We start from the raw sequence: 26,684 nt of genomic DNA, 5'->3' as shown, positions 1-26,684 counted from the left end.
TAAGTAATGAGATGAAGAATATGGGGAACACTAAGCTAATGTGTATATAGCGATGCAGAAACCTAGACCAGGGGTCTGCAACCAAAGTAGCGAGAAGAGCCATTTGTTAAATTCAGTTACAAAATCAACACTTCACATGCATTGTGGCTCTTGAATACGAGGCAGCTCTTAAATAAATAATGTCAAACTGTACTTTCTTTATAACCCCTGTTTTAGGAGCAGCGCGCACACAGTGATTAGTACCAGTTAGAAAGTTTACTTTCTCCTGTGGATTGGAGAGCAAATGAGGACAAGAGAAACGCTATGCCTGGGGATAGGCTCTTAAGGAGGAAGGAGCAATGGTCGCATCAACCCTCTGTGCTCTACCCCCCCAATCTCCAGGCTTTACCCTCTAACCCACAAACCCACCCCATCCCCAGGCTTAACCTCTCTGAGGGGTTAACCTTCCCAGAGGGCCAGCTGGCAGAACCCCTGTCCTAGAGGTGGGGGGGGGCAAGGATCAGAAATCCCCATCAAATGAGCTCTGTCCCAGCCTCCTGGGGGCATTAGCGCTGGGAACCTTATGACAGGAGAGCTCCCAGCTGGCCTGGGCAGGGGCAGACACAACCTCAGGAGATGGCAGTGCTGAGTTGTCCTGGGACTGGGTGTGGGCCTGACCAGGCCGACTGCGCACACCAGTTGCCAGCAGAGTGGAGGTGCTGACTGCTCCAGGGATTCAGCTTGAGCAGTCCTAGGCTCTGACCTGGAAGCAGTGATCTGGTCCCAGCCAGGCTGTACCAGACATACAGCAGACAACGGTAGGGCCCTTGGTGTCCACAGCTCTGCTCCCAGCCAGGAAGGAGCCACAAGGGCTGTGCATCCTAGGCAGTGCTGCTGGCCATGCCACCCTCCTGGCCAGCACTCACAGGAGCTCTGCCAACAGGAGCACCAGGGCTTGCTCACATAGCTGCTGCTCTGCACATCTGCTCCCAGCCTGGCCTTACCCCTGCTGCTCATGTGGAAGTGCCCACTATGCACAGCAGCAGCTCCCGCATGCCCTGCCAGCAGCTTTGCACATGTGTCCAGCTGGGGCTGGGCATGGAGGCACGGCATGGCATGGCACAGCTCAGCCCCCTGCGTCCCAGGGAGAGGCTCTGGCTGCTGGCTACGCTGTACCAGGGATGGAGCCAGGAGGAAGAGTGGTGGAGAAAGGAGCCCTGGAGGAGTAGGGAAGAGCAGGCGCAGCCAGGTGCAGAGTCAGGCCTGGAGCAGCAGGCAGAGAAGTTTGGGGTGCACCAACAGCAGGTTTTAACCGAGCCTGGCTCCCTCCACCAGGGCCACCCTGTTGCTGCTTCCTCAGCAAGGGCTGCCCCCTCCTCCCCCACTCTGTACAGTTGGCTGAGTAGTGGCAGGGCTCTGAGCTGCAAGAGGAGTCAGTAGCTGCAGTGCTCAGAGCTGCAACTTGTTCTATTAGGGAGCCGCAGGTTGCCAACCCCTGCTCTAGACTACGACGTGAACCACTGCATACAGCCTATCCTAAAAGGATATTGCAGAATGAGTGGGAATGGGTTGTAGAGAAGGATGATGCAGATTGGGGGCATTGGAAAAAGCTGGAAGAGTGGCTGTTTACTTTTTTAAAAAGATGTGTAGATATGAGGATATGGTATAGAGAAGCTGGATCAGGAACTTGACTTCTTGTTTCTTTATGTGTGAACAGGGTGATAGTCAATAACATTACAAGGTGGAAAATCAAAGCTAATAGAAAATACTCTTCATACATTGTGTCATCAGACTGGAACTCAGTTGTGGTAAGTCATACAGGTCAAGCATTTAGTAAGATTAAAAAAGGTTGGTTAACCTTGATAGGGAATCGTAAGAGTGTAGGATAGATGGGGGGCCTCAGTCATCTAGATTCTAGTCTACCCCCCTGCTCGGAGTCAGGGCTAAGAATTGCCTAGCCGCATGTTTCTAAAGAACCAGACCATGGATTAGCTATCACAAGTCCCTGAGATGTGCCATACCGTTTAAGAAGTCAGAAGCCAACCCTTTCTTTTGAAAAGGTTGAGAAACACTAATCTGTACCAGCCCTGACAATTATTTGGACATTTTTAAAAACTGGTTAGGTAACCTATTCCATAACCTCCTTAAGTGTTTGTTTTGTTTCTGTCCTTAATTATCCTTACATTTAGGAAGTTTTTTCCTAATGTTTCATCTAAATCTCCCTTGTTGCAGTTGGAGCCTACAACTACTTGTTCTGTCTTCAGTGGTTAAGCAGAACTATTCTCCTCCTCCTCTTTATAACTACCTTTATATATTCTTGAAGACTTTTGTGCCCTTTCAGTCTTCTCCAGACTAACCACTCCCACTCCCCCCCCCCCCCCCCGCCCCAGGTTTTCTTCATAGGTTGTTTTCTAACCCTCTAATCACTTCTGCGACTTTCCTCTAGACTTTATGTAGTTGGTCCATATCTTTCCTGAAGCCTGGTTCCCAGAACTAGATGCACTGCTACAACTGAACGTTTCTCAGTGCTGAGTGTGGAAGAATTTACTTTTCAGATTGTCCGTCTCTCTCTCTCAAAACAGTATTACGTGGTTGACTCAGACTCAGTTTGTGGTCCTCTATGATCCCTAAACCTTTTTTGCAGAACTTCTTCCTAAGTAGTCGTTTGGTATTTATGCAAATGATTATTCCTCCTTAAGGATACTAGCATTTGTCTATATTAAATTTCATTCTGTTCTAATCTTGTCCTCCAAAGTGCTTGTAATACTTCAGTTTAGTATTGTCTACAATTTTCATAAGTATTTTCTCAATGCCATTATCCAAGTCATTTATGGAGATGCTGAATAGAACCACACCAAGGACAGATCCTTGTGGAACTCCACACACTTTTCCTTTCCAGCTTGATTGTGACCCATTGATAAGTACTCTGAATATGTTTTTCAACCAGTTGTGCACCATCTTGTCTAGGTAGTGATACAAGGCTCATCTAGGCAGAGATACTTGGACCTCAGGGATTCAGGAGTCAAATTAGCATCACCCAAAGAAGGCATAGTAGCGTGAATTCACTTTTATGGATCTGTTTCTCTCAGCAAAATGAATGACCATGTATTTTATCAACTACAGTTGGTTAATGTTTAAAAAAAAAAATCCATGATTGGTTTAATTAGCTTTTTCATATATGCTACAAATAGCTGCAGGAGGCACATTAAATACCAGTGTTCTTCACTGCAAGTCCCTCCAGCCAGTGGTGCCTTCCATGGACCTGAAGTGTGTCTGTGTTGATTGCAATCTCCAGCAATGCAGCAGGACTGCAGTTGTGGCATGTTTCTTGCCTGTTTTGGTCCTGCACCACTCCCAGAAGTGGTCAGCATACACCTGCTTTTCCAGCAGGTGAGGAGGAAGCATCAGTCTCTGCACTGCACCTGTCTGCAGGTACTACCCCCAGCTTCCATTGGCTGGAAAATGTGAGTCTGGGGCTGCTCCCTTCAGTGGTCAGGTACAGCTGAATAGTGCTTCCAGAGCCAGACTCTCATTTCCTACTCTGCTCAGCCCAGAGTCCACTACTTCACCCAAACTCTCCCCCAGAGCTTCCTGCCTTGCCCTGTCCTGCACTCCAAGCAGTGTTACCAGTGACAGTAATACTACCCAATCAACCAACAAAGAACTTGGTGTTCCATCAACTGTCAGGTATTTTTTGTTGCTGGAAAGAATGGGTTCATTCTTCATTTCATTCAAGAGAACAAAGTGAAACAGGAACAAAAGCAGAAGATAACGTTAAATGTGGGATATTAATTAAATAAATCCAAGTGGATTGACAACTATGGAAAATGGGCTTGAGAAAGTAGTGCCAGTGATAAGGATATAAGTGAGCCACAAACCACTTCCCACCCCACCCCACCCCAAAATGGTATGTGCTTTGAAAGATGAAAACTGAACATTTCAAGAAAAATGGGCTGAGTTTTTCTGCACTTAATGAAATATGCATGAAGCCTATTCATTTTGTCAGCAGACATGTTCTGCTTTTAAGCACAACAGTTTAAAAAGCTGGTGTATAATAGCGCATGCAAATTTCGGCAAAAATTATCCACCTGGAAGTAACCAAAAAGCTGAACAATTTTGCTTCAGTAAGGTTATGCCTACACTAGAGGGTTTTGTTCACAAAACCCGTGAAGCGTCCGGATTACCACGTGTGTTCTGTCAACAATAAGTTGACAGAACACAAGACTCTTGCTGACAGCTGTACCCTTCTCCCCATGAGGAATAATGTCTCTGTCGACAGAAAGCTGGTCTGAGAGTACTCCATGGGGGGAAGACAGACACTGACAGGGCTTCTAGGACACTGGCAGCCCTGTCTTCTGTGCTTCTGGTTTGCTCTTTTGTTGACAGTTTAGCTGTGATCTGTCCTCAGATACTTTCAACAAAAACTTCTGTCAACAAATCCCTGTAATCTAGACATAGCCTAAGAGGCCAGCAAAAATAATACTGATATCGAGGTCAGTGTTTTGATAGGCATTTTTTAAAACCACATGAATTTCAGCAAGACACAAAAAGGTATTTACTGAAACAGAGTTTCCTAGCTTTGTGGAAATCCTGTAGGCTGACTTCAATAACAAAAATGCAATCCTAAAGCAAATACAAGGGCTGAAACTGACACAACTATAATGAGAAGAGTGGAGGAAATAGGGAAATGAACCCAACAGTTAACTGCAGATGTTTTGGCAACACCTTATTTTAGTATAGTGATGGATGTAAGTTGAGAGATGCATTGATGAGATGTGTCTCATATCTGGGCTTGTTTCCCCAATGGGAAGGAGGAGAAAGTATCAGTAAAAATGCCAGCTTAATTATCCACTCTGGATTTTGATATTGCTTGTTTGAAAGCATTAAATCACCAGTTACAAGAGAAGCAAACATCCTAGTAACGTGTTGCATGTCTCAACTGCCTTTCAAAATAAGGTTACCGTATTCATTCTGAACATGCAGTTTATTCACTTTCCAAAACATGGAGCAGTCACCTGAGAAAATTCTGAGCTTTAGAAACATTTCAGTTTTAATTAATTTATATGAGCATTGAGAGGACTGAAGGAGACTCTCGATTAAAGATGTAATAGAGCGCAAGGAGAGGGGTGTGTGTGTTGTGGGGTGGGGAGGTGGTTCTTTTGAGAACCTCTTCAACTTACCAGTGCCATGAATTATCATGGATATTTTGTTCTAACTGTGCTAAATTGGAGAGAAATTGTCAGACAAATGGCATCATGAAGCCTGAACTTGACAGGTATTTATCATTTCTGGAACATAGTCCATTGTGCTCCTCTCTAAAATGTGCAAAAAATGCTGTCATTTGTCAGTGCATATACCTATGAATCTACATTCTAAAGTGAATATTTGAAAAGGAAACAAAGGAACAAGTTGACCAATGGACATTTGGATGTCCTTAGTGGGATTGCAACAACAGATGAAAGGGTTTTTTGCATTATTCTGCTCTGTGTTTTACTTGGATAGGTACCTCTTTTATAAAACTAAGAAAAACATGGAATTAAAGGAGTATCATTTTATTGTACACACAAATGTTGTACAGGTTGAACTTCTTTAGTCTGGCGCACTCTGGTCCAGCAACATCTGTGGTCCAGCAAGATTTTAGTTAGCCTGGTATGACCATTTGTCGTGTGTGGCCAAGTTTCCTGTGGTCCCATAAAGCTTGTTTATAGCCACCGGTGCCAGCTCTGTGTTCTGTGCTGTTTAGCTCTAATTTACCTTGAATGTCCAAGAGCCCGGTAAGCAGTAGAAGTGTTGGTAATACTGCTAGAGGATATTGACTCCTTGTGGTTTCGCAAATTTTCTCATTCCTAAGGGTGCTGGACTAGAGGCTCAACATGTATTTACGAGTGGCTCTGTAACATTGCATCATTGAAGATTCAAGCAATGTTTGTTTTAGTAACTGAAAAGGGTTTTTGGTTTTGCCCAAGTCCTCCACTTCAGAAATAGTGAGGCACAAGTGTCATTGGAGTTTGCGAATCTGTCTGAGGTACTGGTCTAGGCTATATTTCCTCTAGTTGGCCTGCGAGGGTCATGTGAGAGTATTTCAAAAGTCTTACTCAAATCCAAATATCTATATTGTATACACACCTTCTTCATCTTCCCCCCCGCCTTTCCCTCCCCCACCAATCCTTAAGAGGGATAATTAGGTTTGTTTGACATGATCTATATGTGACACATCCATGCCAGCACTTGAACTTTTTATTTTCTTGTTGAAGCTTACAAATTGATTGTGCTCCATTGTTTCTGTATACCAGAGTTAAGGAGACTGGTCCATAACTTCCTAGGTTGTCCTTATTCCTCTTTTTATAAATAGGTGCTATTTGCCCTTTTTCTAGTCCTCTGGGATCTTTTCGCATCCTTCTTGCCTTCTCAAAGATAATTGCTAATGGCTCAGATATCTTCATCTGAGAATACTTAAAGAACTAGCTGTGTTTTGTCAGGTCCTCCTGTCTTGAAGACCTCTAATTTAAGTAATTCTTAATGTTCTCTTTCCTATTTTAGCCTCCAGTACTACTCCGTTTACACTGATTTAACCATGATAGTAATCCAGTCCCTGCTAACTTTTTTTGATACACTGTGGGATGGAGGGAGGATGTAGCATTTAACACTTGGGCCATTGCTGTGTTTTTTGCTGTCTTTACCTTGTCATAGAGTAAAGGACCTACCTTGTCGCTTGGTCTTTTTCTTGCTTCCCACATGAATAAAGAGAACTTTCTGTCCATGTTCCTAATTAAATCTGTATTTTGCTTTAATCTGTCTACTTTTGCCCATACATACTTATTGGGTTTTTGTATTCATCCTTGGTGTAACTCAAGTCAAAATACAAAATGTGCAAAGAATGTTGGGGCTTTAGGATTTGAACTTCAGTTTATAATAGTCAGATTTTATGAATGTTCTTGTAACCTTTTGGAATGTATGTTAAACTTACATGGGCAGAGTTGGCTTAAGGTGTTGAAGCATAGCAAATTACTACGGGAAGCAAAATATCCCACATCTGCTTACTAAAGAGTACCTGAGTCTTCAAAGCATCTGCAGATAGGTCTCTATCAAGAGACCAATTTCTGATAGAGGTGTTAAAATGGTTAACCCTCTTAACTTAGTCTGACACCTGGCCCTGCTACAACCATGGGGTGCCATTTCCTGGCCTTCCAACCCCTTGATGGCACGGGCTGCTCCAGTGCTGCTGGCCGCCACCACCACCGGAGTTCATCACAGGCTGGTAAACCTGTAAGCATATGGTAAGCCTTATGCTTACTGGTTAACCATTCAACCACCTTGGATTCTGGACTGTATGGATCTCAAATACATTCTAGTGTGGCAGTTCCTTTGCAAGTGTACTTCTGTTAACACTGACACCTGTTACACTTTTCCAAAAAATTCCTCCTCCTTTCCTCTGGGGGAGAGAATCCATCTTTATTTTATATAATTCCCTGTACCTTATGTATTTTACCTCAAATAATTGTCTGCATTCATTTTAGTACAATAAAACTCATTAGTTCATGAGAACAATTGTTCACATCCTAACTTTCAGCATCCATTGTCTTAAAAACATAGTTTTTAAAATCTCTTTTAATTTTAATTGTACTGTTTTCATTTTGTAAAAATAAAACCAAATATTTTTATATAACCGCTTTGACATGCGGTGTACCATTTTATACCTATAAAATGTGTTTAACTAGCAATGTCCGAGTCTGTGTGTTTCCAAACTCTGGCCATTGCTTCATCAAATAAAATTAAAATGACAGTTGTGTAGCTATGCTTTTATACGTGGTTGGTCAGGTCAAATAATTTTTAGGTTTCCGGTATTTTTTTTTTTTTTGCCAGCATGTTAATTCTGTTATGCTGGTACTCTCTGAAGCAAGCGTACAATAGAAATTTTGTCAGGAGCACAATTAAAGCATGGCTGTTGGTCATCCTAGTTATGCTTGACTGCCCTGACTCTTCAGGGTGACAAGGTGAGTGAGGTAATATCTGGGTGGAAGAGAGAAGTTTTCAATGAACAAGTTGTTTCACTGAAAGATTTTACCTCACTCTTGCTTGCTAATGACCTGGAATGAACACTGCTGCAGGACTGTACATTTTATACAGAGAGTTCTAGCTAAGGATGATACCTTGCAGCTGACTTGTGTGGTATGAGATGAGGCTTTGGGGAGCATGGATAAACAGTATAGCAAAAAAGGAAATGAAGAACCACGGCAATATTAGGATTTAAAACACAAGCACAGCAATTTATGTAAGGGTAGTAGTCAATTGCTAGATCAGCCCATTTGTGAACTCCAGGTTATGAATATTACGAAACTTCCATGCCACCAGTCATTCATTTTCTGGAAGATGACCTAGTATTTTCAGGTCACAGAGCATCTTGACTGTGTATATGAAGGGAAGGTCTTTTGTTGTTTGTGGCTCATCTTGTTCTTTTTTTGACTTTGCTGGAAGGTATCTCTAGATACTATGTGCATTCCTGTTTAAAACTCTCAAGTTTTCAGTACACTGGGCAAGGAGAGGATAAAATTGAATCTACTTTCTAAGCTTTTATACCTGCTAGTTGGAATGCATATCTTTTTCCAAGCAGAAAGTGAAAGTGAACTATTCTTAGATACCTGCTGTAGTAACAGAGAGGTAGCCAGATTAGTCTGTACTCCAACAAAAGAGCAGATATATAGCACTTTAAATACTAACACACTGATTTATTCAGTGATGACCTTTCATGGGACAGACCCATTTTATCAGATCAATCTCATTTCCAGTATACTGACATAAGTACATACAACTGAAAAAAAATTTCAATAAAAACTGACAGATCAAAAAGGTCTTTGGGGGGGTGGGGCGGGTGTTGTCTGTCTTGAGATAATTACGATGTATCTAAGGAAGGGAAGCAGTCCTTGTAATGCATGAGGTAATAGTATACATAAAAGGAGACTGCCTAAAGCACTTTTACTAAATTTTATCTCCTGGCTCTCAGTGGAGTGTGAAGGCAGAATATGTTGGGTAGATCCATATGTGTATGTGCTATGGATTGCTCAGAACTGGACATTAAACATCCTAGATGGTTTTCTAGGGTTTTGAAAATGGTAACATACTGAAATTGGTGTAGAAGGCCTTTGGGGCAGGACTTAAGGGGCTATGTGTGCACTCAGGGCTTCACATGTCATCAGAAATGTGTATGTTAAGGGTGGCATTCTGAACCAGAAATTCAGAATTCGGGGGATCTCTTCTAGACCCAATACCACTCAATATTTTTATCAATCGTTTGGAAGTGCATATAAAAATAACTGCTGAGTTTTTTAAAAAAATTTGACACAGACTGAGTTTGCTAAATATTGATGAGTAGTCAGTGATTAGGTTTGTTTAGTAAGCTGAACCTGTTTGATCAAAGACAACTTACTATTGCGAAGGCTAAGATTGTGTATTTTTAGTAAAAGTTAGACGGATCACAGAATTCCATGAATTGTTCTTCATTGCCCATGACCTGTCCCCAACTTATATTTATTTTTTTATTTTTTTAAGTAAAAGACAAAACAGCTGCTGGGCACTCCAGGGCTGCCATCGCCCACGTGGATACAGAGCACCAGGGTTCCTGCAGTGTCTGGGGTCTGCAGGGATCCTGTACCTTGTACCCTGCAGCTTCCACCCAGGTGGTCTGTGAAGTCATGAAGGCTTTTAAAAGTCATAGGGTTCTCTGATCCTCATGACAGAATTGGGGCCTAATTATTGCCAAATGCAAGGTGATAAATCTAGAAGCAAAAAATAACAGCTGTACTTGCAGAGCTGAAGATTGCTCCCAAAGCATGACACAATGACTGAAGAGGATTTAAGGACCATTCTTAGGGCTTTACCAAAGTCAGTCCATTTTGGTCAATTTCCCAGTCATATTTTTAAAAAAATAATGCATTTCATGATTTCAGCTCTTTTATATCTGAAATTTGTGTCAGAGTTGTAGGGTGTTCACCCAAAAAGGAATTATGGAGTGGGGAGAGAATGCAAGATTGTTTGGGGCAGAGCGGGGCTGTAAGATACTCTTATTTTGAAAATTTGGAGAGGATGCATAGCAGAACTTATTTGAAGACTGATAAGTCTTGCAGCAAGAGACTGAAGATGCCCACTCTGTTTAGGGCATTTAAAAAAAAATCAGGATGTGACTTGATTATGGTGTGCAGGTATTTTCAGTGAGAAAATATAAGGTACCAGAGGGTTATTTTATGTGCCAAAAGGTATAACAAGGCAAATAACAAAAGACAAGTTCATATCAGAAGCAAGAAACCCATTTTTGCTTAACCATTGGAACAAATTCAGATCAAGAATGGATGCCTTTCTGGAAGATGTTTTATCTGTACACAAGTTTGGCTCATGGGAGTAACTGGATGAAATTCTGTGGCTTATGTTGTGTATCAGCTAAAATGATTTAGTGTTCCTTTCTGGCTTAGTCTCTGAATAGTATCTGTGTGTGTGCATCTCGATTGATGGAAAGCCAGCAAGTAGGTAAAGCAAACTGCTGGATACTTAAATACTTTTCGGCCAAACGGTAGGCACAATGGTGGATACCTTGGTCAACGTAAAGACATTCTAAACCTAGGCAGTGCAGTAAAAGTTTACATGCTGTTTTACAGAGTGGAAAAACTAGCTGATATATAATTAGTTGTATTTGCAAATCTGAAATATTTTGTGATGGAGCTTAATTCATGTAGCAGATGCAGAGGTGCATAGTGTAATCCTCTAAGTTTCCAAAGAAAAAGCATAAGTTTAACTGTCCTGGTAGGAGGGAAAGTCTTCTGAGTGCATCGTAATTTTTAACTAGGCGAATAAGTAGAAGTACTGGTATTGATCATAAAACTGAGTACAGATTATGACAGCCAGTTATGGTATGTAATTTCCTTAGCAAATCAAGAAGCAGATTGTTTAGATATCATCTTCCTTAACTGCAGGTTACCTATCACTAGTAAGCTATCAGCTGATACAAAATTAAGTGTTAAATTTAGTTTTGTTACACTGACCATCAGATGAGTAGGAAGCTATGAGTGCTGTTATAGAACATTATACTACAAAATAATTTAAGTTCTTGTAAAGCAGTTGTTCTTTAGAAGTTCAGAGTATAATTTTTTTCTTGTGTATTGTAGGTATCAAGAGGTGACTCAACATTTGCACCATGCGTGAATACAAGTTAGTTGTTCTTGGCTCAGGAGGTGTTGGAAAGTCTGCTCTGGTAAGTACTATTTCTTTAAGTGTTATGACTTTGAGGCAGGTTAGACTCTTCCACTGACTTGAGACCTATTTTTAGTTAGAAGATAGGTGTGCTTTCATATGTGGAAACAAATGACTTGAGCATGTTTGGCTCGGTACAGGCATTTACTTCTCCATGTATGTTTGCAGACTTCGTGAATGCACACAAATGGGCTACTGGATGTGCATGAATCTATGTTGACCAAACTAGTAGCAATCGGATGCTTAGTACTAAAAGGATGCTTAACTTAACCTTAAGAACACGTTCTTGCCAGTCTCATCAACTTGAGATGTAAGACTTTACCCATCTCTGATTTTGCTAATTTCTCCCTGTTAAAGTGCTTTTAAGCTATGGTGCTCAATGCTTTGCACAGGAGGGAAAGTACATCCCTATTGTTGTATAGGCAAGAAACTGAAACTGTCAAGATGAAATAACTTATCAAAGGTTACTCATAGTTGATCAGTTATAGGGGTGGAAGTGGAACAGGTCCCAGGTGTGTCTGTTCATAATGGATTAGATTGATTTTTCTCCCGCCTCCAGCTACAGCGATAATGATGGTCCACTGCACCACACCGCATACACGCTTAGATATTTTCTTGGTTATATTAACCAGTGAGAATGTATCCTGCCTTGGAAAACTTACTGAAACCTCCTTTTGCTCCTCTCCTTTAAAGCAATGGTTTTCAAACATATTTGATCAGGCCCCCTCCTCTTTGTGAATGATGTTTGATGAGGCCCCCTCCCATAAGTGCTTATATCGCCATCCAGCTCTGAAGGCAGAGAGGAGAGGCTGCTGCCTAGCCCTGAAGGCAGTACTGTGCCAGCAGCAGTACAGAAGTAAGAACGGCAGGTCCATATCACTTTTCACAGCAGACACACTGCCCTGTTGCTGCCCTATTTCTGTGCTGCTTCTACTCTGCCTTCCCCCTGGAAGGGGATAGGTTGTGTGGGAAGAGCCTAAGCCCAGGTAGCAGGGCCCAAGCTGTCTGTCTTGTCTTCACCTGAGTGAGCACGGCCCTTCTGTACGAGCCATGGCTGCCCATGATAGACAGCCACTGCTCTCAACAAAGAAAACCCACATAGCTTATGCCTCCCTTGACAATTTCCCATCCTTTCCCTGGGATGTCTGCCCCATAGATGGAAAAACACTTATAAAAGAATTTGCTAGTGGTGTGTGTGTGTATGTGTATATATACGAATACTAAATAAATGTAGTGTTCATGGAATGTTGGTGCCAGATGGAAGTAGGTGTTTTCATCTGATGTGTGAAAGTGAAGCATATTCAAGGTGTGGATTTCATCTCCTATTCTTAAAAGTACCATGTGTGAAATATCTCAGATAATCCTTGGTTTTTCAGTACTTCATTGGAAGGTCTTGATGTGTACTGAGAACTGTGACACCTTAAATAAAAGGATACGGATGTCAAATTCTGTAATAAAAGGTTTCTTTCATCCCAAAATGTTACTCATTGGAATAATGTGTTAAAATTTTTGCTCTGTTCATAAATTTTTCTACTTTAATTGCTTACATTTCACTTTCTTGGTTCACTTGATGTAATGTCACTGGTACTTGAACATTTTTTTTCTCTTTGGCTAGATCTATAGTAGGGAATAAAGTCGATCTCGGATACACAATTCTATCTAGAGTTGATTCTAGCTACACCATTAGCGTGGCTAGAATCAATGTACCAGAATCTTTCTGCCCTAGTTGAAGTCCAGGACTCTTCAGGCTCACACCAACATGCCTTACTCCATGTGATAGCATGGAGTATAGGGACAACAGCTGAGCCCGGAGTGGTCGATTTTGCCACATCTTAACACCCATGGCAAAATCAAACTCTGGAAGATGGACCGCAGCGTGTCAATCTGCATGTCAGTGTAGGTCAGCTCTTAGCCTAGAAAGATCCTGAGGTGGTGGTGAGAGCAACTTATCTTTCAAGTGGTACTCCGTATTTCTCACGTTACTTTTTTACATAGTAAAAAAGCCAGGATGTACTCAAGCACAATACGTTTTTTATAGGTCGCTCTTTAAATCAAGAATGTAAACATAAGAACAGGAAAAGAATTGTACTAGACACAAGCATAAGTGAGAATTATTGGCATGTGCTTACATAAGAACAACCATACTGGGTCAGACCAGTGGTGGTTCTAGTCCAGCATTCTGGCTTCTGACAGTGACCAATGTCAGGTACCCCAAAGGGAGTGAACAGAAATCGTCAAGTGATCTATCACCCATTCCCAGCTTCTGACAAACGAAGGCTAGCAACACCATCCCTGCCCATCCTGGCTAATAGCCATTGATGGACTTGTCCTCCATGAATTTATCTATGAATTTCTCTTTTGCATCCTGTTGTAGTCTCAGCCTTCACAACCTCCTCTGGCAAGGAATTCCACAGGTTGACTCCGCATTGTGTGTAGAAATGTTTGGTTTTGTTTTTGTTTTTAAACCTCCTACCTATTGTCATTTGGCGACTCCTAGTTTGTGGTGTTGGAAAGAATAACTCTTATTGTCTTTTTCTGCTCCAGTCATGATTTTATAGATCTTTATAGTCTTCCCATTCCCCTTTTCAGATCTTTCCAATTCCAGTATATCTCTTTTGAGGTATGGTAACCAAATCTGAATGCAGTATTCAAGATGTGGATGTACCATAGTTTTATATAAAGGTAATAAGATATTCTGTCTTATTTTCTATTCCTTTAGGCTGGGTCTACAGGATGTTCTGCCCAGCGCAGCTGCTGGCAAAGCTATGCAAAATGAGCTTCCTGGAATCGCGAATGGCGTACCACTTGCATATGTCTGAAGCTCATTACCATAGCCCCATGAGAGTTTGGCGGCTGCAGAAGGGGGTGCTGGCATGGCAGAGGCCTTGTGGATGTGCCTCTGCCGGCTAATGCCCCCTCTGTCACCAGTCCCTTATGCCTCAAACATCTAGCCAGCAGAGGCCCGTCCATGTGGCCTCTGCAGTGCCAGAATCCCCTTCTGCTGCTGCCGAACTCACAGGGCTGTGGTAATGAGCTTTGGGAGTGTGCAAATTGTGTGCCATTTGTTATCCTGGGAAGCTCATTTTGCATCGCTGTGCTGGCAGCGGCGCTGGGCAGAGTGCTGTGTAGACATGGCCATAATGATTCTCAAGATTCCATTTGCCTCTTTGACTGCTGCTGTACATAGAGTTGATGTTTTCAGAGAGAGATCCACAGTGATTCCAAGATCTCTTTTGAGTGGTGACAGCTAATTTATTCCTCTTCATTTTATACATACAATTGGAATTGTTTTCAGTATACATTGAATTGTCTTTATCAACATGATAAAGGAAATTTTGGTTTTGCCCAGTCACCTAGTTTTGTGAGGTGATGTCGTTTTTGAAACTCTTCCATCTGCTTTGGACTCAACTATGTTGAGAAGTTCTTTGAGTGATTGTTCATGTGCATTCCACATTAGATGCATGTGTACAGTTACTGGAAGATTTTTCCTCTAGCAGGTAGTTGTAGGGTCAGCCTCTAGAGTGGCACCTTCATGGCACCTACCATAGGGCCCTGCCGACTGGGCCCTCCCCATTCCTTCTTACCACCGATGAGTTAGCTGAAACTTCCCCATACTTGTCCTAGTAAGTGCCTGAACAGTAGCAGTTCTCTTTCAAATTGTAAATAGTTCAGTTGTCATATTTAATTATGGAGCTCTTTGGAGAGAGGCATGGGTATGCCTAGGTTGCCAGGCTTTAAAGCCTGTGCAGAATGTGGCAAACATATACCTAAGAGTGATTTCCAGATTTCTTGTTTTAAAGTGTCTGGGAGAATCCCATCAGAAACATGGCTGTACAGTTTCCGGGACCCTCAAGCCAAGAACTATAAAAGACAGAGGACAACAATTGAAGACCATTCCGTTGGAGGCAGCACTCAGCCTGAGTGAGTCTTGTCCAACCTGGTACCAAGAACTTGTTCCTCATTGCAGAGTGCCCTGGCCTTGGAGCTGGTGTTAACAAAGCATAAGGTGACGCTGCACCATATGGTGTTGACGTGGGAAGCCCATGTACCAAGGAAGCATAGGTCCCAATCCTCAGTACCTCACAAATAAGAGGCATGAGAGGGGTAGCTCTTCCATCTCTGAGCACAGGAAGACAGCACCTGTGAGACCCAAACAGGACTGCTCCTTCTGATACCCCCAGCTTGCCAAGCATGCGTCGACTCCTGTCAGGCGGAAGTCTGCACCAGCACTCGCTCACTGTTGGCACCAGGGAAAGTCACATTCCCTTTACCCTGGAGGTTTTTCCTGGCAGTGTAGAGCTTGCTGCAAACCATGGCACTGTTTTTCCTGCTCCACTCCCTTAAAGGAAGTCATCACTGTACCATATAGCAACCCAGCCCACATCTTGAGGAAAGCTGGCTGTGCTGTTCAGACCCCCAGCACTGCACCCCTGGCACCACACCATCAAGCAGCATCAGGTTTGGCCTACCGTCCAGTGACAAGGACAACGTTGTTCTCCGTTGTGAAAGCTTTGGAGTCGGAGTTCAACTTCTTTCACTTCAGTAGGAATGCAGGATCATCCTTGTGAAGAAGCTACTGCTTCCTCCTGGTACAATGGTCTGTCCAGTGCAACCAATTCCCCAGTGGCCTTGGCCTTTCTGGACACCCTGAGCCTATCATGAGAGCCAAGGTCAGACCCACCATTCCCATCCAGGACTGTCAATGGCTTTGATATCATTTGTTCCGTCAGCACTGGTGATAACTGCAATATCAACATCAATAGTACAAGCGTTTTATACTAGCATCTATGCCCTCAGCACTGACAGTGGTACCAAGTACTGCACTGTCAACATTGAGCATGCTCTTCACAGCACTCGTGATGATGGCACTGGCATTAATGCTGGAAACCTCTCGGGCTTCAGGAATGGCACCAAGGGAGCATTCTATACCAGGGTTATCTTGTACTCCAGCCACAGGCGTTTGGTCCTAGGGATCCCACCAGGGCTGAGGGTATGGTGCCTACACGTGGATGCTCCATCTCCTCGTCACCAGATGAGGCAGTAGTAGGTATTGCCACTGCACCTGCCTTGGAGGACAGTAGAGCACTCCAGCTGTTATGTGGAGTGGGAGTCCAAGCTGAGGAGGTCACAGGGGAGGCTGATGCAACAGCAGACTTTTTTTTTTTTTTTTTTTCCTGCATCAGCCCTCAAGTGACTCTGCTGTTGGTAAAGACCATTTTGAACAGTTCTAAAAATATATGGCAAACCCCAGCCTCAGCACCCTCTACAGCTAAGAGGAGCAAAAGGAGGTGTATTGTACCATCCGGGGTTACAAAGATTTGTATGACCACCCTCCTTCTTAGTTGTGGATGTAGCCAGCTATTGGGAATATCAGGGTACCAAGGACGCTTCCCAGAAAACAGGGAGCCAAAGTGGAAGGAAAATTTTATTCAACAGGGGTTTACAACTCTTTCCAACCAGTAAGCGCTGGTCAGCAGATACTATTTCAACACCTCCTCATCCATGGTAAAGTCTACAGAGTTGCTCCCACAGGAATCCAGAGTGGAGTTCATGGCCTTGGTGGAGGAGGGCAAATTTGATATCCATAGTGGCCCTTCAAGCTGTGTTAGATGCCACGGAGGTGGAGATACACCTGTCTCGTAGAACTGGAAGGAACCTTCAGCTGTCATTGAATCCAGTCTTCTGCCCTTGCAGCAGGACCTATCACCATCCCTGACAGATCATTTTATTTTTTAATCTATTTGCCTCAGATCGTTATTGGGCCCCTCAAGGACTGAATTCACAATCCTGGGTTTAGCAAGCCAATGCTGTCATGGCCTTGAGTATAGCCTCGAGGAGAGGCACATTCTGAGCCTATGAAATGAGGTCTGACGAACTGTACAGGACCTTTCCTTTGAAGGTCCTTCTCTCCATTTGGAGAAAATGTACAGAAGGCTCCACAGTCTCAAGGACTCCAGGACAACCTTGGAGAGTCATACGCTGTCCGCTTAGCATAGAGCAGGGTTAGCAGTCTGCAGCTCCGGGACTGCACGTGGCTCTTTAGGGAGTCAGTTGCGTCTCCAGGTGCTGCCACCACTGAAATAATGGAACTAAACTTAATTGGTTTAACAGTCAACAGTGACTGCAGGGTAGGTAGCCACCCATGCTACAGGTGGGAGAAGTGCCAGGCCCACAGGAGAGCTGCGGGGAGAGGTGGCCGAATCAGTCTGCTCGTTGGCTGAGGTGAGTTAATCCTGGAGATGGGGGTGGGGGGGGGGGGGGAGCGGGATGGTGGTCTGCAGGAATGGGGGCGGGGTGTAAAGCTTGGGGATGGCTTTGGCTGGCAGGGTGTGTGTGTCAGGTTTGTGCAGTGAGGTGGGGCTGTGGAGGGCTGATGTGAAAATTGCTTCTTCGTACTTAAGAGCCTATCCCCAGGCACAGCCTTTTTCTTGTCCTCATTTGCTCTCTGATCCAGGGGTGAAAGTAACTTAAGCTTTCTAACTGATACAAAGTACTGGGTGTGCTGTTCTTAAAACAGGAATTACAAAAAATATGGTTTTCACATTATGTATTAAGGACTATTTTGTAATCACATGCATTGTCGCTCTGAAGGATTTTTATTTTTGGTAACTGAATTTGAAAAAGTGACTCTTCTTACTATTTTGATTGTAGGCCCCAGGCATAGACATTTCATGCCCCACCGTCCATCTTGTCCGTGTCACCAGCAACCTAGGAATCCTTAGAGTTACAGAAACAGAAATTGTGGTAGGTGCTCTCCGGGAATTGGCCAGGAGAAATCACTAGGCCCTAAGCAGGCCTTTGGAAAGTACAGTTGAGGGTGATATACTCATCCAACAGTGGATCCTTCCCCCACCCCAGTTTCTCACCTATCCCCTTTCTGCCAGGCTTGCTCCTGGATATCAGTGGGTCCTGCACATAGTAGAAAGGGGATACTCCATTCAGTTCAGTTCCCCTATCCCGCTGCAGGGGCCCTTCTCATGAGCTTTTCCTCATCCAGGGGTGCAACCACTTCTGGCTTTAAGATAAGTAAAGTAAGCCCCTCAGGTATTTAGGGGCCAAGGGCTTTACTCCTGTTTTTTCTAATCCTCAAACCCATTCTGGACCTGGTGAGAACTGAACAAGTTTGTAAAAAAGATCATTTTGCATGGTGTCCTGAGCCTTGATAATCCTCTCCTTGGACCCAGCAAACTAGTTTGCCATCCTTGACCTTCAGGACACTTATTTTCACATACCCACCACATAAGATGTTTGTCAGATTCATGACAAATGGAATACACTACCAATTTATGGTCCTCCCCTTTGGTCTGTCAGCTGCCCCAAAGGTATTCACCTGGTGTATGGCAGTGGTAGTTGCCTTCCTCCTCAGATACCACATCCAGCTTTTCCCATACTTGAATGACTGCCTGGTCAAAGGTTGGTCAGAGACACAAGTTCAGAAGCTCCTTTTGTTCAGACTACATTATCCTTATAAATCAAAATTCACGTTAGTCACCCAGTATAGAATTTACAGAGACTGTTAGATTCAATACAAGCCAGAGCATATCTTCCAGAGACAAGGTTTCAAGACCCCTCCAACATCATAAGCAACATCATAGTTTCCTACTACCACAATAAGGTGTCTGAAACTCCTGGAGCACGTGGTGGCATGGACATATTTGTTGATCAATATGCCAAACTCTGGCTCAGATTTCTTGAGTCCTGACTAGCATCAGTATACCACCCAGGCATACATGATAGTGGTGCTGTCTCAAACAATACTGGACTCACCTCACTGAGGGGCAGATATTCAAATGGTTTGTGAGAGTCCCCGCAACCCTCTCTGTCCTTAATGATAGATGTATCAGACCTAGGGTGGGGGAGTCCACTTGGGGAACCTCCTCACTCAAGACCCTTGCGACCTATTGGACCTGTCATTTCATATCGGTGTTAGAAAGTTGAGGACAATTTGGCTCCTGTGGCAAGTCTTCCAACCTCATCTTAGCAGGATATTGCTTGTTGACGAGTACAGACAACAGAGATGTTCTTTATCAACAGGTGGGGGGGGGGGGGTGTTCCTCTCCCCTATGTCAAGAAGCCCTGATTTTGTGGGAGTTTTGCATAAGTCATTCCATTCACTTTTATGCCTGACGTACTCAGTGTTGCAGTGGACCATCTCAGCAGGCCTTCCAGGGATCATGAATGATCTAGTCAATCAGACGTGCTAAAAATCAGTTCTTCTTCGCGTGGTCCCCATGAGTGCTCCACAATAGGTGTCGGGCTCGCCCGGCACCACAGATCAGAATTCTTCTAGCAGTTTCTATTGGATTGCGCGTGCGCTGACGCGCGCCGCTCCCTTGCACATCCCCGGCCATGTGCGCGATCCGGTCCCCGCCAGATTCTTCTCAACCGCCATCAGCTGCAGATGGAATCCGCTCAGGCTAAAGCCAGCGACAGATAGAGTTGTTTTTATGTGTAGTTTGCTTGTTTGTTTTTGTCACTATCAAAAAAAAAAAAAAGACAGAGGGAATATTTTCTAGCAGAAAGAAGAGGAACGAAGGAGAGGGGGCAGACAAGAAGGCTAGTTAAGCCGTCTGCTGCCCCGCAGGCTGGTGATTGTTGTTTTGGGTTAGAAAGTGCTGATTAGTGGCTAAGTACCCTATTAACAGTAAAGACTCACCGCGATGGCCTCCTCGGGGTTTAAAACATGTGAGTCATGCCGCGAAGCTGTGGCGGCCTCCGATGGGCATAGTGAATGCATTTGCTGCCTGGGAGAGTCTCACACGTTACCCAGAAGTGTTCCCACTGCGCTAAGCTTACAGCCAGGGCCAGGAAAGACGGAGAGATGAGGCTCAAAATGATCTTGCTTGATAAGGCTCTCCAGCCAGAACTGCTGGGGAAGCCTTACGCGGAAGGGCCCTCTGGGTTGCATAAAAAGAAGGCAGCCTCTTTGACCCCCTTGGTGCAGAAGAGGAGGAAACTCTCTCCCCGGCTTGATCCTTGCTGGCGGGCCCAGCGGCAGGACGAGCGGAACACAGAGCCCCCAGCTGCGAGCTCATGAAAGCGGCAGCACAGCAGCGCACGTGGCAGAGGCTGAGCCTCCGATTACACAACAGACAGCACGCAAGGCGCCGCAAGCGCCAGCGAGGCAAGTGCTGGAATCGGCGGCGCCGACAGCGCAGGGGCACCCGGCACGGAGCCTACCGGTGCTGGAGGAAGCTACCTGCAGCTGACTGTGCTGAGCGCAGTGCCGACAACGGGGCCGAGATCCCTGGCACGGGAAGGGGTGGCGCCCACCCTGCAGGGGAGGGGCAAGGCACAAGCAAAAACTCAGCACCTCAGTCCATCTCCAGGCAGGGCTGTGCTGCCCTTATCACCTAGCCACGCCACGCCCCCCACCCCACCCAAGATACATGCACTGCACCGAAGGGCTGTAATTCTACCGGCTGATCTAGGACCTCCCTCTCTGTTTCTCCAACCAATTTTGCCGTGGCTTGGGCCACCTTCACCATTTCTGGGCATGGATCCCCTTGAGTACTATCACAAACCAGCTTCACCGCTATCTGTCGTCACAGAGGTCCCGCTCTCCCAGACGACAGGGGTACACGCCCCGATCATGGTCCAGGTCTCCATCACCGGGCCCTTGCCCATGCTGCTATGGTCGTCCTCATCATGCTGAACACAGACACTGCAGGTCTAGATCCAGGGGCAGGTCCTACCCTGCTTCTCATCAATACCTCCATGTACACTCTCGCTCTGGGATGGGAACACAGTTGTCTCAGGGGGAATTAGGTCCAGAATCCCGAGACTTTCCTTCACAATCCTCCAGGGAGCAAGTATATCATTGACCTCAGGAGCCAGAGGATTTGAGGGAGGTTTACCCCAGTGGTTCCTCCTCATCCTCCCCAGATGAGGCCATGGCCCCCGGGGATGTCAGCCCCCCCCCCGATGACCTTAAACAATTCCAGGAGCTGTTCAAAAGAGTAGCTTTCACGCAGGACATTCAAATAGCAGAGGTGCAGGAGAAGCATCATAAACTCCTGAAAAATTTGAGATCCCCGGCTTCATCTAAAATCGCTATCCCGCTGGACGAAGCCATTATGGAGTCAGCCACTAACATATGGCAAACCCCGGCCTCTATTCCACCTATGAACAAGAGAGCGGATAAGAAGTACTTCGTCCCAGCCCAGGGTATGGAGTTCCTCTTTAGTCACCCACAACCCAGTTCTTTGGTGGCTGAATCATCCCAGCAGAGGTCGAAGGCGTCTCGGTACAAATCGGGGGGGGTCGGATAAAGATGCTAAGAAGCTAGAGCTGTTTGGCAGGAAGGTATATTCCTCCTCCTACCCTATTATTGAGAGTGGCAAATTACACAGCACATCTATCAAACCACAACTTTGACAATTACTCTAGACTTACTCCCCTCATGGATTCACTCCCGGAAGACAAGAAGCCGGTGTTAAAGGCGATTGTTCAAGAGGGCTATGCAGAGTCGCGGACGGGAGTCTAGATTGCCCTGGACGTGGCAGATGCAGCGGCACGTTCAACAGCTGCAGCAGTGGTAATGCATAGGGAATCCTGACTCCAGACGTCTGGTATCCCCAGGGACCTGCAGGCGAAGATCGTGGATCTTCCCTTTGATAAAGAAAAGCTGTTTGCGGACTCAACCGACTCGGTCCTCCACGCCAGCAAAGACTCGAGGGCCACACTTAGAACCTTGAGTATTTATACTCCCCCATACAAGAAGAAGAAATTTTATCCTCAGCAAAGATGCTACGCTTACCAACCACCGCATGCTCAATATCAGCGAGGCTACGACCAAGGGTGCCATCAACATCAGCAGCAGTACAGGACTCCCAGGTGACGTTCTCAACAAAGCCGTACACCCTCAGGGCAGGCCCAGAGACAACAAGTTTGGGTATGTCGGCGGCTGCACTATCAATACCCTCACTCAATGCCACTCATCTCATGTTCCATCATGGCCTCAAATCGTTCCACTCCCAATGGCAAAAGATCACCACAGACAAATGGGTGCTAGAGACTATAGCCGCGGGTTACACGATCCCTTTCCAGTCACTTCCACCGAAGATGCCGCCCACGAGGCGAGGCTCAAGCAGGAGGTGGATCACCTTATGTTCACAGGGGTGGTGGAAAGAGTGCCGGAGCAATTCCAGGGGAAAGGTTTTTATTCACGCTACTTCCTAACAGAGAAAAAATAGGAGGCTGGAGGCCGATCTTGGATGTACGGGGCCTCAACCCTTACTTGCACAAGCAACGCTTTCGGATGATCACAGTTGCCTCCATACTTACGGCACTGGACGATGGAGACTGGTTTGCAGCTCTCGACTTACAAGATGCTTACTTTCATATAACAATCCACCCAGCACACAGACGCTTCCTCTGCTTCGTGGTCGGCAGGGAACGTTTCCAGTACAGGGTTCTTCCGTTCGGCCTATCCTCGGCTCCCAGAGTCTTTACCAAAACCCTGGCAGTGATATCAGCTTACCTGCACAGACGGGGTGTTTATTTTCCCATATCTGGACGACTGTCTGCTGAAAGGGTCCTCAAAGGCAGAGGTCTTACGCATGATACGCGTCACTGCAGACACGTTTACTTCGCTAGGCCTGGTTATCAACCTCGCAAAGTCAGAGACCAAACCCACACAAGATATAGAGTTCATAGGGGCACGCATAAACTCTATCACACCAAGAGTATACCTGCCTGACACCCGCTTCCTTGCCATCAGCTCACTGGTGCAAGTCATGATGTACAGCCCCACAGTGCCGGTCCTAACGTGCCTGCAGCTGTTGGGGTACATGGCGGCAGCAATGTTTTGTGGTACAGAATGCCAGGTTACACATGCGAAGCCTGCAGCATTGGCTGGCGAGTGTTTACAAACCGGCATCCCACACTGTCCACAAGGTAGTGTCGCCCATGACAGAGGTGCGCAGATCCCTAGTGTGGTGGAAAAATCCCAAGAATCTTCTAGTGGGGGTGCCTTTTCACCAACCACAAATTTCTATTTTTCTTACTACCGACGCCTCCCACATAGGATGGGGAGCGCACATTGGCAGCAAGGTGACGCAAGGGCTATGGTCCCCTGCGGAACAGACACTGCACATAAACATACTGGAGCTCAGAGCAGTGTTCAACGCGTGCAGACATTTTCGAGATTACCTGCATGGCAAAGTAGTCGGGATCAATACCGACAATACCTCCACTATGTTCTACATCAATCGACAAGGAGGGGCACGATCCTGTGCGTTATGTGCGGAAGCAGTCCAATTGTGGAACTGGTGCATTGCCAACAATATAACGTTGAAAGCCTCGTACTTGCTGGGTGCTCACAACATGAAAGCAGATCAGCTGAGCAGGCGTTTCGCACTCACGCACGAATGGCAGATCCGCTCCGACCTGCTACGGTGCATATTTTGTACATCGGGGTTTCCCCAAGTCAATTTGTTTGCCACCCAGTACAACAAGTGCCCCCAGTACTGCTCCAGAGCAGGAATAGGGCGGGGGTCCCTGGGGGACGCATTCATGATTTCATGGAAGGGCCCTCTACTCTACGCGTTTTCCCCCCACAATGCTTATCCACAAGGTTCTGTAGAAAGCCAGAAGGGAGAGAGCTCGCATGATACTCATAGTCCCAACTTGGGACCGGCAACAATGGTTTCCCTTGCTTCTGCTCATGTCGGATCGTCCACCACTTCCCCTACGGGTGGCACAGGAGTTACTCACGCAGGCTCAGGGGTCCATAGTGCACCCGCACCCACAGGGTCTGTGCCTACAAGCATGGTTAATCCATGGCTCAGCGCCTTAGAGAGCATGTGTATGGAGGGAGTACAACAAGTCCTGGAGTGTAGCCGAAGGACCTCCACCAGGAGGACTTAGACAGAAATGGACTTGATTTACAGCCTGGTGTTCCACCAAGCAGTTAGCTCCCCTTGAGGTTCCTGTAACTGTAATACTAGAATACCTATTGGATCTCCAACGAGACGGGCTTTCTCTATCCTTGCTAAAGGTCCACCTCGCTCCTATATCAGCTTTTCGGCATACAGAGGACGGGCCCACTGTATTCGCCCACCCTATCGTCACAAGGTTCTTGAAGGGGCTGGTAAACCTTAACCCCCCTCGAAAACTGCTTCTTCCGTCGTGGAGTTTGGACTTGGTGCTCAGCATGCTATCGGGACCATCCTTCGAACCTTTAGCCACGGTACCCCTCCAGCTCCTTATGATGAAAACAACCTTCCTCCTTGCGATTACGTCAGCCTGTAGGGTGAGTGAGCTCGCAGCAGTGATGGCAACGCCACCCTGCACAGTATTCTCAAAGGAGGCGGTAACCCTACGGTTACACCAGCCTTCGTTCCAAAAGTTTCTTCGGAGTTCCATCTTAACGAACCAATAGTTTTACCATCGTTTTACCCGAAGCCTCACAGCTCCAGCAAGGTGGCGCGCCTACATCTCCTAGACGTGAGAAGGGCGTTGGCCTTCTACATCGACAGAACTAAGTCCTTCCGGAAAACGGACAGGCTTCTAGTGTCTCTCGCTCCCAGGTCAAAAGGGGAAGGCCTCTCTTCGCAGAGAACTTCAAAGCATTCCAGACGAGGGATGTTACTGCACCAGAGTGTGCCAGTTTTAGGAGGTGCAACTTGTGCTCCAAATCAGTGTCTTGAAGCTCTAAGCCATCAGGCTAATCTACATAGTCTTACTGCCTGATTTCAGAAATCTGCCATGCAGATTCTGACTGGCAGTAGGCAACGAAGCATACGCATTGTAACATAATCCATGTTTTTATGAAAATATGATTGATATGAATGTGCCATAACTGAGAGATGCTTTATGCAAGATAATTTGCATGGGTACCATTGGAAAGGTTATGGTTTACTAATGTGATCATCCATTGATATGCATGCATTATTTTTCCACTTTGTGATTAGGAATATTGACCATGTATTTGTGTTTCATATTTGCTGCTTTGGATCACACTCACTGCTGACACTTTAGGAACTACAATGGAAGTGTCAGACAGGACTGATAGCTCATCAGCTAGAACAGTGGACTAAATAGGCTTGGCCTTCCTCTAGACAAAGGGTGGGGGAGCCTTTTTGGGGGTGTGGGTACTGGCCCCCAGAAAAATCAGTCAGGAGCCTCACTAGTGAAGCAAAAAAAACAAAATTAACTGATGTGGTCTCTGGAAAAACAAGTCTCTCCCCTCATTCCCCGTGCCAGGGCTAGTAGAACTTATGGGCTCCCCTAGGCTCTGGGGCAGGGCTAAAAATATAAGGGGTTCAGTATGAGAAGGGGGCTGCTAGAAATGGGCTTGGGGTGTGGGGTCAGGGAGCGGAGGGTGCAGTAGCAGACTTGGGGGGGCTGGAGAATTTGGAATGGTACAGAAGTGGGCTGGGGGGTGGGTGAGCTGGATGGGAATGGGGTTACGTGAGCAAATTGCAGGTGCCAGGTCTGGGCAATGGGAGGGCACTTACCTGGCACAGCTCCCTTGGGCCACAAGTGGCTCCATGTCCTGGTGCCACTCTAGGTTACTGCTCTCTGCTGCTCAGATTTGCAGCAGTTGTGGCCAGTCAGAATAGGAGGGGGGAAGGCAGCTCGCAGAGCTGCTTCCAAGTCCCCACCAGGCAGAGCCCATGGGCTAGATCCAACCTTGGCTTGCCTGACTCTGGCCTGCCAGGCTCTGAGCTCCACACAACCCACCCTGCAGTGGGCCAGATGCTGGAGAGAGGAGTCCCAAGCCTCAGAGCCTGGATCCAGACTGGGGGTCGGGAATTCCGAACTCCTACTGTAAAATGTTCCATAACTCTGACTCATGGATGCCTGAGTTGGGTGATCTGGTCATTGACCTACACCTTGGACTGTTGAAGTTCCGTACTGTCAGTCTGAATCTGTACAGTGGATTTTGCCAGGCCAGGGGTTTCTGGCTGTAGGCATGTGTTCTATGCATCAGGCCATCTTTTCACAAACACATATCTCAAATTACCAACTGTCTGCTACGTCTGTCCCACCACACGTTCAGGCTTACTCCACCAAAGCTCATGTGGCATCCTTCTCCTGCTTCAGACATGTGCTGATGGAAATCTGTAAAACTCTCTCCTTGGCCTTGAGTAACTCGCTATCGAACCTTATGCTTGGGACTTGACCAAATCTGGCAGCTAAGCTCAGGAGAGCAGTTCTGAAATCATTTTTTGACTGACACAGCTGGCACTCATCCCGGCGGCCATCCTGAGCAGGATTCTGCTTTAGTCCATCTACAGTAGGATCCACACGGACACGTTCAGAAGGAGGCCTGCTACTTTCCCTACAGTGGTTCAAGATTATCATTACAGACACACCTTTTTCTCCTTTCCCCCTCCACCCATGTCCTGTCTCTACTTAGTCCTCAGCTATCACTGGCTTCTGATTGCCAGAAAACTACAGGGAGGATCACCTCCACTCCTTAATGTTGTCACAAAGCATCAAAAGGCATGGATTCTCCT

General features: G+C 45.9%; 1 protein-coding gene across 1 annotated transcript in view; it reads left to right on the top strand.

Annotated features, from left to right (window-relative positions):
- RAP1B (RAP1B, member of RAS oncogene family) overlaps positions 1-26,684 on the top strand; it is a 102,377-nt gene that overhangs the window by 33,040 nt on the left and 42,653 nt on the right. Inside the window, exon 2 of the mRNA XM_075013306.1 lies at positions 11,133-11,218. Within this exon, the coding sequence (XP_074869407.1) occupies positions 11,162-11,218 (57 nt within the window). The 5' untranslated portion in view covers positions 11,133-11,161. The remainder of the gene's footprint in view (positions 1-11,132; positions 11,219-26,684) is intronic.

Source organism: Carettochelys insculpta, chromosome 1 (genome assembly GCF_033958435.1).
Source record: "Carettochelys insculpta isolate YL-2023 chromosome 1, ASM3395843v1, whole genome shotgun sequence".
In the NCBI taxonomy this organism is placed as follows: Eukaryota; Metazoa; Chordata; order Testudines; family Carettochelyidae; genus Carettochelys; species Carettochelys insculpta.
This window is presented reverse-complemented; position numbering and strand designations above follow the sequence as displayed.